The sequence below is a fragment of the Erythrolamprus reginae genome, chromosome 1, assembly GCF_031021105.1.
Source record: "Erythrolamprus reginae isolate rEryReg1 chromosome 1, rEryReg1.hap1, whole genome shotgun sequence".
NCBI lineage: Eukaryota > Metazoa > Chordata > Lepidosauria > Squamata > Dipsadidae > Erythrolamprus > Erythrolamprus reginae.
In genome coordinates, this window is record NC_091950.1 from 365,694,078 (window position 1) to 365,708,638 (window position 14,561).

Sequence of the window (14,561 nt, forward strand, 5' to 3'; positions counted from 1 at the left end):
TTGACTTTAGTTTTATTTTGGATCTACTTTTTCCAAAATTGTTATTCTATTTTGCATTCCTCACCAGACACATCTCATTTTAGCTTTAATCTCTTTCCTCTATTCCTGCTGTTTCAAATTACCATTCTGTATACCTCCCCAGCTAAAGTGTTAGTTCCTAACTGCCATTTTCTACACATTTATTTTTAATTTTCAGCTTTTTATTCATTCACACAGACCTCTTAAGTCTTTTCTTTCTATTTTTCCTTTTTAGTGAAATGTTTGTTTGTGCTTATGCTTTCAGTACAATATTTCTCAAGATGTTCTGTTTCTCTTGGGGTTATTTATCTGTTAGGATTATGAGCATTGAATCTGCTTTCTGGAAGACAAATCTGAATACATTTATAAATTGAGAGAGAGAAAGGTTATGTAAGGCCACTACATGAAAGTTAAAAGAACTACTACGGAAGGCAATTTCTTTAGTGATACAATATCTCCAAACTAATTCTGCTATATGACACTGACTTTATACAATTTGTTTGATTAAAAATTGTCAGGAAAGGCTTGGGATTTACATGGTAATTATCCCATTTCCTTAGGGAGGCTCTCCTCTTAAGGCAAGAACAACTGATCTACTTCAAATGGATTTAGATTCCTAAGAAAAACAAAACTGGCATTTGGCAGCTAGCCAAAATCACAAGGAAGGAGTGATTTTCTCACCATTTTGTTACTGTGACTTCATGAAAATATGCAAAAGTCAGACATCTACATAAAATTTGTGATAGGGCTGACATTAATCATTGTTTCAATTAGTATATAACATTCTGCTGTCAACAAGAATTGCTAGATCTTACACCAAGTTACACTGTTCTGATTACATACCACAGAGATATAATCTACGGTAAATAAATATGTATAGGAATGACCACTTAATGTCCACAAATAAAGTAAATGATATAATATGGGTTTCCAATAAACAATTACTTAGTGCAGAATTGGTCAAGAAAAATGGCACAATATGTTCTACTATAAACAGTAGTATTCATCCTACATATTTTAAAATCTCTGATTTTTTTTAAACCATTATACAAGCTAAACGCATATCCCATATTTATGTCTGCATTATTCTTCTATAAAACTCTATTTTTGGGACTTTGTAATCTTTCAAATTGGGGTAGAATGGAGGTGACTGAATGGAGCTGAGCATTTACTGGCCAGATATCTGTTTATAGCTATGCAGAGTTCACAGCAGATATTTTTTCTTTGCACCTTAGGAGAAAAGGTGCTACTGTTCCCTTGAATTAAACTCTCAACTTTCCAAGTGGGAGGCAAGTGTTTTCACCATTAAGCTACCACGCTTCTCATTGCATTACTCTTCTATAGACACTAATTAATTTCCTACACAGACTGTTAATTGGGGAATGAAAATTCAATTCAATCCCACATCTTCATTAATGTTGTATTTTTAAAATTCGTCTCATATAAATAGATCCCAGAATGTAACTAACTTTTTAAAAAATCATGAAATTCATTTTGCTGCAGAATCCAACAACACCCAGTCAGCATTGATGGTTTCCAATTGTGGCAATGGTTTTCCACTGTGGCAATATCCTGATGAAACATTTTGCCACGTTCATCACAGATTGCACCTAGATTTTCAGGAAAGAAGTGTGAATGCAGAAAATAAATCTTCAGTTACATGGTCTTCATAGTCTTCATGCTGTAAAAAGTTTGTCAAATAGCTGCATGTAGTTTGATGTTCTGCCAAGAAAATTCTCAGCAACATCCTTGGATGCTTTCCAGGTGATTTTTTTTTCTGGCCCCACTAGCAGATCTTCAAAGCCCTTGTCATTGATGACATATCTCATCTGTGGACCAACAAAAATGCCTTCCTTAATCTTGGCATCAGTTATTCTTAGAAACATCTGTCTCAAATAATGAAAATCTTCACTTGTTCATTGCTTTCATAAAATTTTTAATCAGTCTGAGTTTTATGTGAAACAGAGGCAAAAAAAAAAATTCTTTGTCAGATCATCAAGTGGTTTATGTGCCATGATTTTCTGCTCTGGAACCAAATTATTTCAGAATGGCCATTTGTTTTTAATGTAATGCTACTCTCTTCATGGCTATCCTATTTACATATTTAACAACAGCATTTGGTATATCTAAGCTGTATTCCAAGCAGCAGAGCCATTACTTTTAGATGTAGATGGTAAGAATAGTTTAGCTTTACTTAGATGTTAAAGAAAATGTATCCTATCTGAATAAAATCAAATTTATATAAAATGATCTCCTTCCAATATATATTCCCACTGCCTAAATTCAGCACCAAGGAACATAAAAAGAAAAAGATAGGCCACGTTTTTCACAGAACAAAATCCCTGTTAGAGCAAAACATTTATTAAGAAAACTCAAGGTTACAAAGCCATATTTGGAAACTCACTCATCTCCATTATAATAAATCCGCAACATGCACCCCCATTCTATCTTCTCCATTTTTATCAAACCCTGTGCCAAAGCACTACAGTAGTCCCTCTGTTGTGGTTCCGTCTGAGGCCCCTCCGGGAACGGCTGACCTTCTGTCGGTTTCCAGCTCAGAGGGAGAGGCTGAGGAACAGGAGGTACAGACAGACGAGGAGGAGGAATCCCAGGCTGAAGAAGAGGGAGGACAGCCAGAGTCCCACCAGGGGGAGCTCTCCCCAGCAAGCAGCCTGGATTCCTTAGAGGAAAGTGCACAAGCCATAATTGATCTGCGACAACGAAGAGCTACTCAGAGACGGAATCAATTGGCTAAATACTTTCAGCATTAAAGTGGCAACAGCTGGGTTTGGGTGTGGTGCTCTTGGGAAAGGCTAAAAGGCAGACCCACCCTTCCTGGCTTGTGGAGTTTTATCTTTGAGAGTCGTGGGACCTGACTGTGAACTTTGGCGTCTTGGAATCCTGGTTTGTGCCTTTGACTATTGAAACCTTGGGGGGGGGGGGTGCCAGCAAGAAGCTTGCTGTATTGTCTGGACATCAGGACCCTGCTGTACCGTATTATATCCTGTCTGTTGGGAAGAACAGGTTTTCCTCTGTGCTTATTTTTTCCAGTTATAAAATACTTTTGGCTTTTACCAGAGTGTCTGGCTGTTTTTTCCAGTTGGTGTTGAGGTCTGGGGGAACCCAGACAGAACACCCTCGCTATACCGCACTTCACCTACTGCGGCTTCACTTCATCGTGGGTTTCTGAGGAAGCCGATCGGCAGATTTAAACAGCCCGCCGAACTCGATCGGCAGGTTTTAAAAATATATATATATATCTAAAATTGTAAATACTGTATTTAAATACTGTATCTAAAATAAATACTGTGTGGGAAGGGTTTATAAACACTTAAAACAATGAAAACTTACCAAACAATTACAATATAAATACTGTACTTAAATAAGTACTATCAGTTGATAAATTCCCCATCGTGGATTTCACCTATCGCGGCCAGGTCTGGAACGTAACACCAGCGATAGGTGAGGGACTACTGTATTTATATATAAACATAATAATTTGACACTTTACCTTGTTCCATAGGTCAATCTACATCAAGCTGATATACCCAGATATGCTGGGACTACTAATTACTTTTAGCCAACAGAGCAGAGGTCTCCAAATTTGACAACTTTAAGACTTGCTGACTTCATCTCCCAGAATTCTCCAGCCTAATTTGGGGACCCCTGCAACAGAATCTAACTTAAAATTCTGGAACTATAGTTTCAACACACTTGAAAAGCACCACGTAGGGGAAATCAAACCTAACTGCAGACTTCATAATCTTCCTTATTTTTGCCATTTCTCAGCACTGCAAAAAGACAATATGAAACATTTGTAGCAGACTCTGCCTAAGACAGGTGAGGTACACTACATGTAATTGATACATCATAAATTCTGACTTCTTGCCACAAACAAAATTTCTTTCCATATTTAAACTGTACGTTATTTGTTACAGTAAACTACAGGTTAAAAAAGCTCAGCTGCATGTCTTTCCTGCATCTATGGAGGGAAAAATCTTTGAGAAGAACTTGATATTTTATCAATCCCAATTATTATCATTTAGCATGATTTATAATCCATTATAAAGATGCAATTTAAAAAACATCAATATTTATATATTACATTTCAGCTCTATTTTTAAATAGAAACTAAGTTAATGTGTACAAGATACTTATTTACAACATATTAATATACAGCAAACAATTGGAACTAATTCACAAGCATCAGAATGACAAAAAGGATGGTACCATTATTCCATATCTTAACTAAAAGTTCTAGATGGATTCCTTAATAGAGAACATACTCAAATGTTGGTTTGGTGTGATCTTTAGCTACTGTTTTAAAGCATTAACAGCCTCTTTCTTTTCAGTTCTGTAGAAAGAATTTAGAAAAAAGAAACATTTTGCAGAAACTGTATCAACATCACTACCACCTTGCTCCTTTTCAAAGAAGCTAGCTGAGAATGATATAAGTATCTCTTCTATGGATTTCTATGAACTGAAGGGACTTCAGGGAAAGGATGAATGAGAAAACTGAGATGGACTAGGTTTCCATTACTCTCTTTGTAGAGTTTATTCTAATTATTAATTTATTCTAATTATTACAGGATGTAACTCATTACTCTCATAGTATTTAGGAAAGATGGTAGCATAGTATTTAGGAAAGATGGTAGCATACAAGCAGTGGCATAATTAAATATCTGTCCTGCAGAATTACTGTCCCTCTGTAGCATGCCATTCTGCAATGCTACCATCTTTCCTAAATGTAGATATTTATTAAAGGATGTTGATGTTATAAAAAATATTTTATTGTAAACTATCATATAATGGGAAAATAGTATGAATTTTCCAACAGAATGAATCCAAGGATATTTAATCAATCAAAAATATTAATCTGGTTCAATCTACTGGTATGTAAGCAAATTGCAGTGGAGTACAACTGCAACTTGTGTAACTTTATGCCTACTCATCAATCATTTATTTCCTTTTTTGACTAGTAGCCAATATATAAAAGATAAACATTCAGCTCCCAAAATACACAACAAAAAAGTTATTAAAGTCCATGCATCTCAATAGATTACAGTATTACATTAAAGTGTAAACATACCACAATAATATTTCAGGATTTAAATGAGTTACGTCCTGTAATAATTACAATAAACTCTACAAAGAGAGTAATGGAAACCTAGTTTGATGTAATGATTTAACACACCAAACTAGATATCAGAAGATATCTAGTCCTCCCCTAGACACAAAGCCAACTGGGTAGCCTTGGCCACCCACTCTCTCAATTAGCCCTCAGAAGGAAGCAATGGCAAACTACTTCTCCAATCTTGTCAAGGAAAACTGCAGTGACTAATCCAGACAGGAGTCAACACTGACCTGAAGACAAACTCTACATTTTGAATGTTTTATCATTAGCACTTTTTTAATTCATGGAGGGGGAAAGCCTAACATATTACAACAAATGGAAGTTTCAAAGTACATGTTAGGAAACACAATGTATTTTGTATAACCACCAGTGCTGATGAAACTTAAACTGATGTCCTAATAACTTCCCACAGTGATTACCAAATCAAAACTACTCCACTTTTAGTACTGTGTCGATTCTGCAGATAATCTAATGCAACCCACAAACTATCAGTGTATGCATACATTATGATTCTATGTATCAATGACGGAGATAATGGCACTGATAATGTTACCTAGTTTGTCTAATGAAACCTCTGCAAGAAAACAAACTCAGACAATGCCTTCACATAACATGCATAATAGTAAATATAAATTATTGTAATATTATTATTATTTATTCGATTTGTATGCCGCCCCCATTTCAATTCATGAAATGCAACAGAATCTGTGTTAGTTTCATATACAGAAGTCTGAAGAGTGAAGCCTATTTAAATGTTCAATCTGAACTACAAGTAGTCCTTGACTTCCGACCCAAAATGGGCCCAAAATTTATGCTGCCAAGGGAGACAGTTCTTAAACGAGTGTTTCTTTATTTTATGAACTTTCTTGCCATAGCTGTTACACAGCTGTTAAGTGAATCTGGCTTCCCCATTGACTTTGCTTGTCAAAGGTTGCAAAAGATGGTCACAAGACACTGTGGCATTGCACCTGTCATAAATATCAGTCAGTTGCCAAGCATCTACATTTTGATCACATAACCATGAGGATGCTGCAATGGTTGTAAGCCTGGTCTTAAGAAACTTTTTTTCAGTGGCATTGTAACTCTGAATTTTCACTAAATGAACTGTTGTAAGTTGAGGACTACCTGTGTAGTATAAAACATGCTATTAGTACATGGCATCTATTTTAGTACTAAAAATAGTATGTCCAATTCACATTTCTTTCTTTTATTAAAATTACTTCAATTAAAATGTGTGTTGGTATTTGGAAGTAAGATCTCACATTTAGGCCTACAAGTACATAAAGTTACTTTTTGCCTTACAACGCACCAGCTATATGAACCATGAAGAAAGAATAAAGGAATGTTCAGAAATATATAATAAATAATTATAAGGGCCTGTAAGGAAATTAATGGATTATTTGAACGTGAACTCTAGTAATAAATTCAGCATAGTGCTCCAGTTTTAAAGACAAATAAGCTTTTTAGATTGCTTTTTTTAAAGCAAACAGAAGCAGCTGCACAGCAAGATCAGGAAGAAAACAATAAGCACACCCTTTCTAAAGCAGAGCAGAGGAAAAAAAACAGAACAGTTTGAACTCTGAACAAACTTTGCAAGGCTTTGCTCTAAATAAAGGCCCAAACCTATTCAGTTCCTCTTTTCCCCAACCCACCTGAACAAACCAATTATTATCAGCCTCTGCTTGTGTAACTGTCAAAAGAAATGTGAAAACTTGGATACTTTCAGACATGAACACTCTAGAAAATGTCCAGAAATACTTTACTAAAATAGCCCTCCACTCAGTCACAACACTATACCCTAAGCAACTAGACTTATAATCTTAGATTTAGAAAGCTTAGAACTATGTCGCCTTAAACACGACCTAAAGACAGCCCATAAATTCATCTGCTTCAACGTTCTTCCCATCAAGGACTACTTCAGCTTCAACCACGACACACAAGCACACAAAAGATACAAATTTAAAGTAAACAACTCGACTGCAAGAAATACGACTTTAGTAACCAAGTAGTTGATGCGCAGAACTCACTACCAGGCTCTTTAGTATCATCACCTAACCCCCAAATCTTTGCGTCTTAGACTAGGGGTAGGCAAAGTTGGCTCTTCTATGACTTGTGGACTTCAACTCCCAGAATTCCTGAGCCAATCATGTTAGGAATTCCATATGTCAGAGAAGAGCCAAATTTGCCTACCCCTGGGGCTTAGACTATCCATTGTTGACCTCCCCGTTTGCTAAGAGGTAGTAAGGGGCATAAATAAGTGCACCAGGGTGCCTACCCTCCCGTCCTAATGTTTCTGTCTTACTAGTATCATGTATATAAACATTGTAACACCAATACATACTTGACAAAACAAATAAATAAAATAAAATACTTTAAACCAGGGGTCTCCTCCAACCTTGCTGGCTGAGGGATTCTGGGAGTTGAAGTACCCAAGTCTTAAAGTTGCCAATGTTGGAGACCCCTGGCTTTAGACGAGACCAAATGAGCCCTTAAATCCTCTCTGATGCAAAGTTCTCGACAGGAGGGGGGGGAAAACCACCCCAACGAAAAGTTCAGGCGACAGCCGTCCTACGAAACGTTGACAGGAAAGGGCTGTTCTCCCCCCCCCCCCACCTTGACAGGAAAGGAGATTAATAGGCGGCAAAGAGCGCGGAGAAGTAGTTTCCCTTCAAGTGCCAACGCGAAAAAAAGAGAGAGCGAAGGCGCCAAAAAAAGAGGAGCCTCCGGGCCTCCCCGCCAGGAAATTCGGTCCGCCCTCTCGAGAAAGGCGCCCGGGAAAGCCACCTGTAGCCTCAGGCCTGGGGTATGCAAAAGTTGGCTCTCCTATGACTTGTGGACTTCAACTCCCAGAATTCCTCAGCCAATTATGCCAGCTCGGGTATTCTGGGAGTTGAAGTCCACATGTCACAGAAGAGCCAACTTTTGCCTACCCCTGCCCCAGGCCAAAAAAGCGCGACGCGACGCCTCGTGGACTCGGACGGGAGAGAGAAAATTTACCTTTGAGCTGAGGCAGCGGGAAGAGCTCTACTGGGCTACTCTGGCTGCGGAACTGCGACGAGCCCTGCGAGCGCTTCTGCTTCTGAGCCTTGCGCACCGACCTCCGGGTGAAGCCGTCGACTTTCTCGGCGGCGGTGATGGCCGTCGACATGGCGGGGCTCGCGGGAGACACAGGCGGGCCCCGTGGCTTTCGCCCCGAAGCATAAAACTACTCCACGCCGGAAACTGGGATGGGGGGGGATGAAAAAAAAAAAAGCAAAGCCGGCGGCGAGGGTGGCGCTGGGTCGGCCTTTAGTGGAACATCTGCCCCCGACCGGGGGGGGGGGGGAGAAGAAGAGGAAGAGACGCTTTGCAACAAGCCGGTGCCCGAAAAGCCTCGTCCGAGCGGGTCCAAACTCGGCCGGAGGGGATTCCAAGGGAGACGGCCTTCCGATTCGACGGGAGGCTTCCAAATCTGATCCAAGTTTTAATAAAGGGGAAAAAAAAGACGGGTTGTGTAGGTAACAACCACGCTGCGTCAGGAGCCGCCGAGCTGCAGCGAAACGACAACCCGGAGGAAAAGTTTCTACTCCGCCCCGCGGTTTTTGTTTTTTTGCACCGCCTCGCCTTCGCCGCCCGCCCGCGAGCAGCAAACTTTTTTTTTCTTTTTTCCTTAGCGACGGTGCCGGCTCATAACTCGGCGGCTAAGAGACGGAGGAGCCCCGCAGGAGCCGGGCACTGCAGCCTTTCAGCCCCCATCGGCAGCTCCCTGGGACTCTCGTGCCAACATCCCCCCCGTCACGACGCGCTGCTTTTCCTCCCGGGCTCGGCTGAAGGCGACCGCTTCTCCTTTCCCTTGGGAGCTTCGGAGGGCTCGCCCCCCCCCCCCACCTCGCCCGCTTTGCGCGGCGCAAACGTAACCGCGAACGGGGCGAAGGGCTCCCCCGCATCCAGAACCAGCGCGCGACCTGCTGGAAACGCTCGAGAAACAAGGGACAAGAAGAGTTCCGAGTCTGGAGCGGAGGCGGAGCCAGAAGCAGCGGCGAGAACTCGGGAACAGGGGAGGGGATTAGCCAAGGAGTGTGTGGAGAGGAGGGGGGGCGGGCGGGCGGGAAGGAAGCTGTCGGAACAACCGTTAAAGAAGGAGGGCCGGCTTAAGAGACGATGGACGGGAGGGCCCGGCCAATGAAAAACCGCGGCGGTCTTCCGTATTACCATAGAAAGGCGGAACGGTAGAAAAGCGCAGCCGGCTTTCACGCGAGGCGAAGCGACTGACAGCCGAACGGCCCAATAGCAGAGGACTGAGAGGAAAGAGGAAAGCGATTGGGTCCCGGAGCAGCGAGGGGCGGGAAGAGTGGGAGGGGATTGTTTTCAGTGCCCATTGCCGCTTCGGTGAGATTCCTCTGCGTGCTGTGGAATGCTCTCTACCTCCAGGGGGTCTCCCAACCTTGGCAACTTGAATTCTGGGAGTTGAAGTCCACAAGTCTTAAAAGTTGCCAAGGTTGGAAACCCCCTGCTCTACTCCGAACCTTCCCTTATTTTCTCAACGGGCCCTTTCCGGCTATGTATTGGTTGACTCCCAGAGCCGGGTTGGCGTAGTGGTTAGAGTGCAGCACTGCAGGCTACTTCAGCTAACTGCTAGCTGTAGTTCAGCAGTTCAAATCTCACCACCGGCTCATGGTTGGCTCAGCCTTCCATCCATCCGAGGTTGGGTAAAATGAGGGCCCAGATTGTTGGGGCAATATGCTGATTCTGTAAACCACTTAGAGAGGGCTGTAATAGAATTGTTTATTGGCCAAGTGTGATTGGACACACAAGGAATTTGTCTTGGTGCATATGCTCTCAAAAGAAAAGATACATTTGTGGAGAATCATGAGGTACAATACTTAATTATTTCATGGGGTCAAATAAGCAATGAGAAAACCATATTAATAAAAATCTTAAGGATATAAGCAACAAGTTACAGTCATACAGTCCTAAGTGGGAGGAAAAGGATGATAGGAGTGATAATAAAAAAAACTAGTAGTAATAGTAGTACAGACTTAGTAAATAGTTTGACAGTGTTAAGAGAATTACATTTGTTTAACAGAGTGATGGCATTCGGGGGAAAACTGTTCTTGTGTCTAGTTGTTTTGTGTGTAGTGCTCTGTAGTGACATTTTGAGGGTAGGAGTTGAAACAGTTGATGTCCAGGATGTGAGGGGTCAGTAAATATTTTCACCTCCCTCTTTTTGACTCGTGCAGTATACAGGTCCTCAGTGGAAGGCAGGTTGGCAGCAATTGTTTTTTCTGCAGTTCTGATTATCCTCTGAAGTCTGTGTCGGTGTTGTTGGGGTGCAGAACCAAACCAGACAGTTATAGAGGTGCAGATGACGGACTCAGTTATTCCTCTGTAGAACTGGATCAGCAGCTCCTTGGGCAGTTTGAGTTTCTAATGCTATTGCTATTACATGGCGATGTTTCAGCTTTTTCTGCTTTTGTGAGCCTAGCTCGGTGCACTCAGTTTTAAGGGTTCAGAAGAGATCAGGTTTTGGAGCAGCGTCTTTCAATCTCAGAACTGGGTGGACATCAACTCCCAGAATTCCCCAGATGAAGCTCATTGGACTGACTTCATGTCTGCCCAGTTCAAAGGCAAATAGAATAGAATAGAATTATTTATTGGCTAAGTGTGATTGGACACACAAGGAATTTGTCTTTGGTGCAGATGCTCTCAGTGTACATAAAAGAAAAGATACATTTGTCAAGAATCATGAGATGTCGTAGGGTTTAAATAAGCAATTATTTGAATAGAAATTATTATTATTATTTGAATAGAATTAATTGAATAGAGATTGAGAAATACTGATTGAGAGACTCTTGAGGTTATTTGAGTAAAATCACCCTTCGCTTTAAAGCTGGCTACAAAATGCCCTGTGTGAACTCTGCCAGGGTTGCCCCGTCCTCTAATTTTGCCAGATTTTTCTTGCTTCCAAAAACTCAAAGTAAAAAAAAAGCAAGAAAAAGGGGTAACGCTACCATGTCTGAGCTCCAAAAGGACAGTCGTGCAAGCTCCATGCTGCCATGTAGCAGCCAAAAATGTGGAGAAGAAAAGAGAGAAAATGGAAACCAACCATCTCAATGTTCTACAATAGACCTGTAAATGACAAAAGAGCTAAATGTGTTATTGCAACCATAGGTGTCCCCTAAAGGGATTAAATGACAAAACTTAAATAATGTATTACGGTAAGTTTTGTCATTTAATCCCTTTAGGGGACACCTAATGATTATTTAAGTTTTGTCATTTTTACATTATTTAAGTTTTGTCATTTAATCCCTTTAGGGGACACCTAATGATGTGATGATTTCCCCATTTTTAATTCCAATTTACAGATTTGGGAAGGTTTAGGCGTCTTGGAATTGGCTTTTGCAGTGGCCTATAAACACCCTATAAAATAAATGTCATTGTTGACATAATCATGGGAATGTCATATGTATTTGTGTCAGACACTAAGATGTGACTTTGCTGTCATTTATTCATTCAGCGTATATGTTTTTATTTATTGTCTCACCACCCCATTCAGCATCTTAAATGATGGGATGGTTCCACTCTGCTCCTCCAACATCTTGGCTGAGAATTGAAAGATATAATCCCAACTCATGTGGAAGATACAATCTATATTGATATTGCTTGCAGCAAATGAAAGATAATTTCCTGCAGAGCCAATATCATGAATTTAGAAAGTATATCTTGCTGTATATAATTAGTCTATTTTTGATTCTAACTTGAGTTTTATTTATTAAGAACACAAGATCAGGGTATCCTGTTGTTAGTGAAATGAACTTGCACTAATGGAACACTTTTAATGTAACTTTCTGAAACTGAAAAAGCTGTACTGTACTTCAAGTCAATTCATGATTTTACTAGAGTTTTCATACTAAATCTTTAAATTTCACCTTGAATAAAGGTTAAAGGTAAAGGTTAGTGCCATCTTCTCAAGATATTTAGTCCAAAAATTATGTAGATCCACTAAATATCTCAAATTTGATTGCCATTAATCTTAATACTGTTTTTCTTTCATTGTTTTCCTCTTAATTTACTGGTGAAATCGAGACTTTGTCATGTGAGTTTCCCTGCTCTATTTAATGGGTATGTATCTAACATTTCTGCTTGGTGATTTCCCAAGCCCGTGAGACATAACATTGTTACCACTTTATAGCAGTTCTTAAAAGGAGCATGGGGTCATGTGACTAAAATACTGGGTTGACAATGTGTGAGCCTGCATTCGAGATCTAAGTGCTTCTGTTTGACAGGGTGAGCTCCGGTCATTCGCTCCAGCTCCTGCCCATTTAGCACTTTGAAAACATGCAAACTTGAGTAGATAAATAAGTACCACATCAGTGAGCATGTAAATTGGGTATGAAATGAGCCCCCAACCAGACAAAGGAAGTAGAAGAATTAGGAACATTTGCCAACTTTAGCTAGATAGGATAGGACAGGACAGAAGAGAAGAATAGAATAGAATAGAATATAACAGAATTCTTTATTGACCAAGTGTGATTGGACACAGAAGGAATTTGTCTTTGGTGCATATACTCTCAGTGTACATAAAAGAAGATTTACATTTGTCAAGAATCAACAGACAAATATGGGATAAAAATCTAATAATAAAAATAATGGTTCAAAATTATTCAGTTTTTTTGTCTATGTGCAATATTATCCAGAGCTATAATGCTGAATCAGAGCTATAGAGAAATTTAAAACACAATCCAAACAACACAATCCTTTTGAGAAAATATGTTTGGAAATGCACATGGTGAAAGTAAGATTTTTTTAAAAAAAATGTTTTAAATAATGATTGTGTTTATTTTTAGAATATCCTGGATTGACTTTTTATTGTTTTTTTTTTAATTTGCTGTTTGTTTTGGCCTGGTTTAGTTTTTCTTTTGAATACTGTATTGTAATTTTGTTACGTTTTGTGTTGATACTTTGTTTCAATGAAAAGAAAGATCAATTGCTAACACAATGCAGATATTAAATGCAGATTGATATTATGGGTCTGAAACAGATGGTTTTGCTCTTTCTGTATCTTAACACAGGAATGGCACTTCACATACTATTGGTGAAATTTGTATTATTTCTGATAATTCATAAAAGTCAAAGGTACAGATTCGGTATGGATGCAGTGTATGGGGGGGGAACTAACTAGGGGTGAATCTAACTTACCTCAATGATGGTTCGCTTCCTCTCATGCTGTGTGGCCGCACCATGTGGGTGCACAAGTGCATGCATAGTGGCAAATTAAAAATTAAAATTAAAAAGCCAAAAACAAGACTGCATGCAGAATGCCAAAAACTCAGGTTCTGCACATGTGCAGAAGAAGAAAAAAGCCACCCCAAGTCCATGGAGAGGGGCAGCATACAAATCCAATGGATGGATGGATGGATGGATGGATGGATACATACATACATACATACATACATACATACATACATACATACATACATACATATTCCAACAAATAAAAAAGACAGAAAAAATATGGCGACCCCAGCACAGGGCCGGAAACTTCACTTCTGCACATGTGCAAAAGAAAAAAAAACCAAGCAAAAAATCCCCCCCCCCAACAAAAAATCCCCCTTTTTTAAGATGGCAGCGTCCTGAGACTGGCAACGACCAAACTGATTCCATGGCATTATTGTGACATCAACAGTGGGTCACTTACTACCAGTACAGATGAACCAGTCCAAACTGGGAGGAACCCACCTCTGAAGCAAACATATCAGAGGAAATTATTTTTTTAAATCACCATTTCTTTTGCCTTTAGTTCATCACCTTCATCATCGTATTATGTGTATTAAATAAGACTTTATCTGCAAACAAGACCTTATAAAATATGAGTACTGTATTTTAAAAGGATTATTAAAATTTAGCAAAGCTAATCAACCTGAATGAGAGTCAAGCCAACATCTATCAGCAATAAATTGCCTAATACTATATAATATCAATACTGTAGTACACATTCAGTATTTGTTGATTTGTAAAATTTAAATCTGTCATTTCCCCTGCCTTTTAAAAAGGGACAGAATGGAGGGAAATGCATGAAAAATCGCTTCCTGCATGGCTGGGGCATCATTTTAATTATACCACTAGCAGTTTATCTGAGTAGTGTTGGCACATCAAACTAGCTCCCAAAAAGCAGGTGAAATGTTAATGCTGCATTTTAAAGCACAACAATATGCTTTGTTTAAATCATAGACTAACTGCCCAGAATTCCCAGTAAGCAAATTTCCCCAGCAACATGTGTAAATCAGGACTCACAATCTATCGTGTTTGCATTGGCATCCTTCAGTCTCGAAAGACCATGGTAGATGGTATCATGCTCTGGATTCCCACAGGAATCCTACAATTCCTACAAGCTACGGGAGTCAAGTAAAAAAAAAAGATCAGCTTTACT

The 14,561-nt window shown here is 39.7% G+C and overlaps 1 protein-coding gene across 1 annotated transcript in view; it reads right to left on the reverse strand.

Moving 5' to 3' along the window:
- Positions 1-9,169, reverse strand: part of PPP2R5A (protein phosphatase 2 regulatory subunit B'alpha) — a 45,004-nt gene extending 35,835 nt beyond the window's left edge. Inside the window, 1 exon segment of the mRNA XM_070734454.1 lies at positions 8,150-9,169. Coding sequence (XP_070590555.1) covers positions 8,150-8,300 — 151 coding nt within the window. The 5' untranslated portion in view covers positions 8,301-9,169.
- Between the last annotated feature and the right edge of the window lie 5,392 nt (positions 9,170-14,561).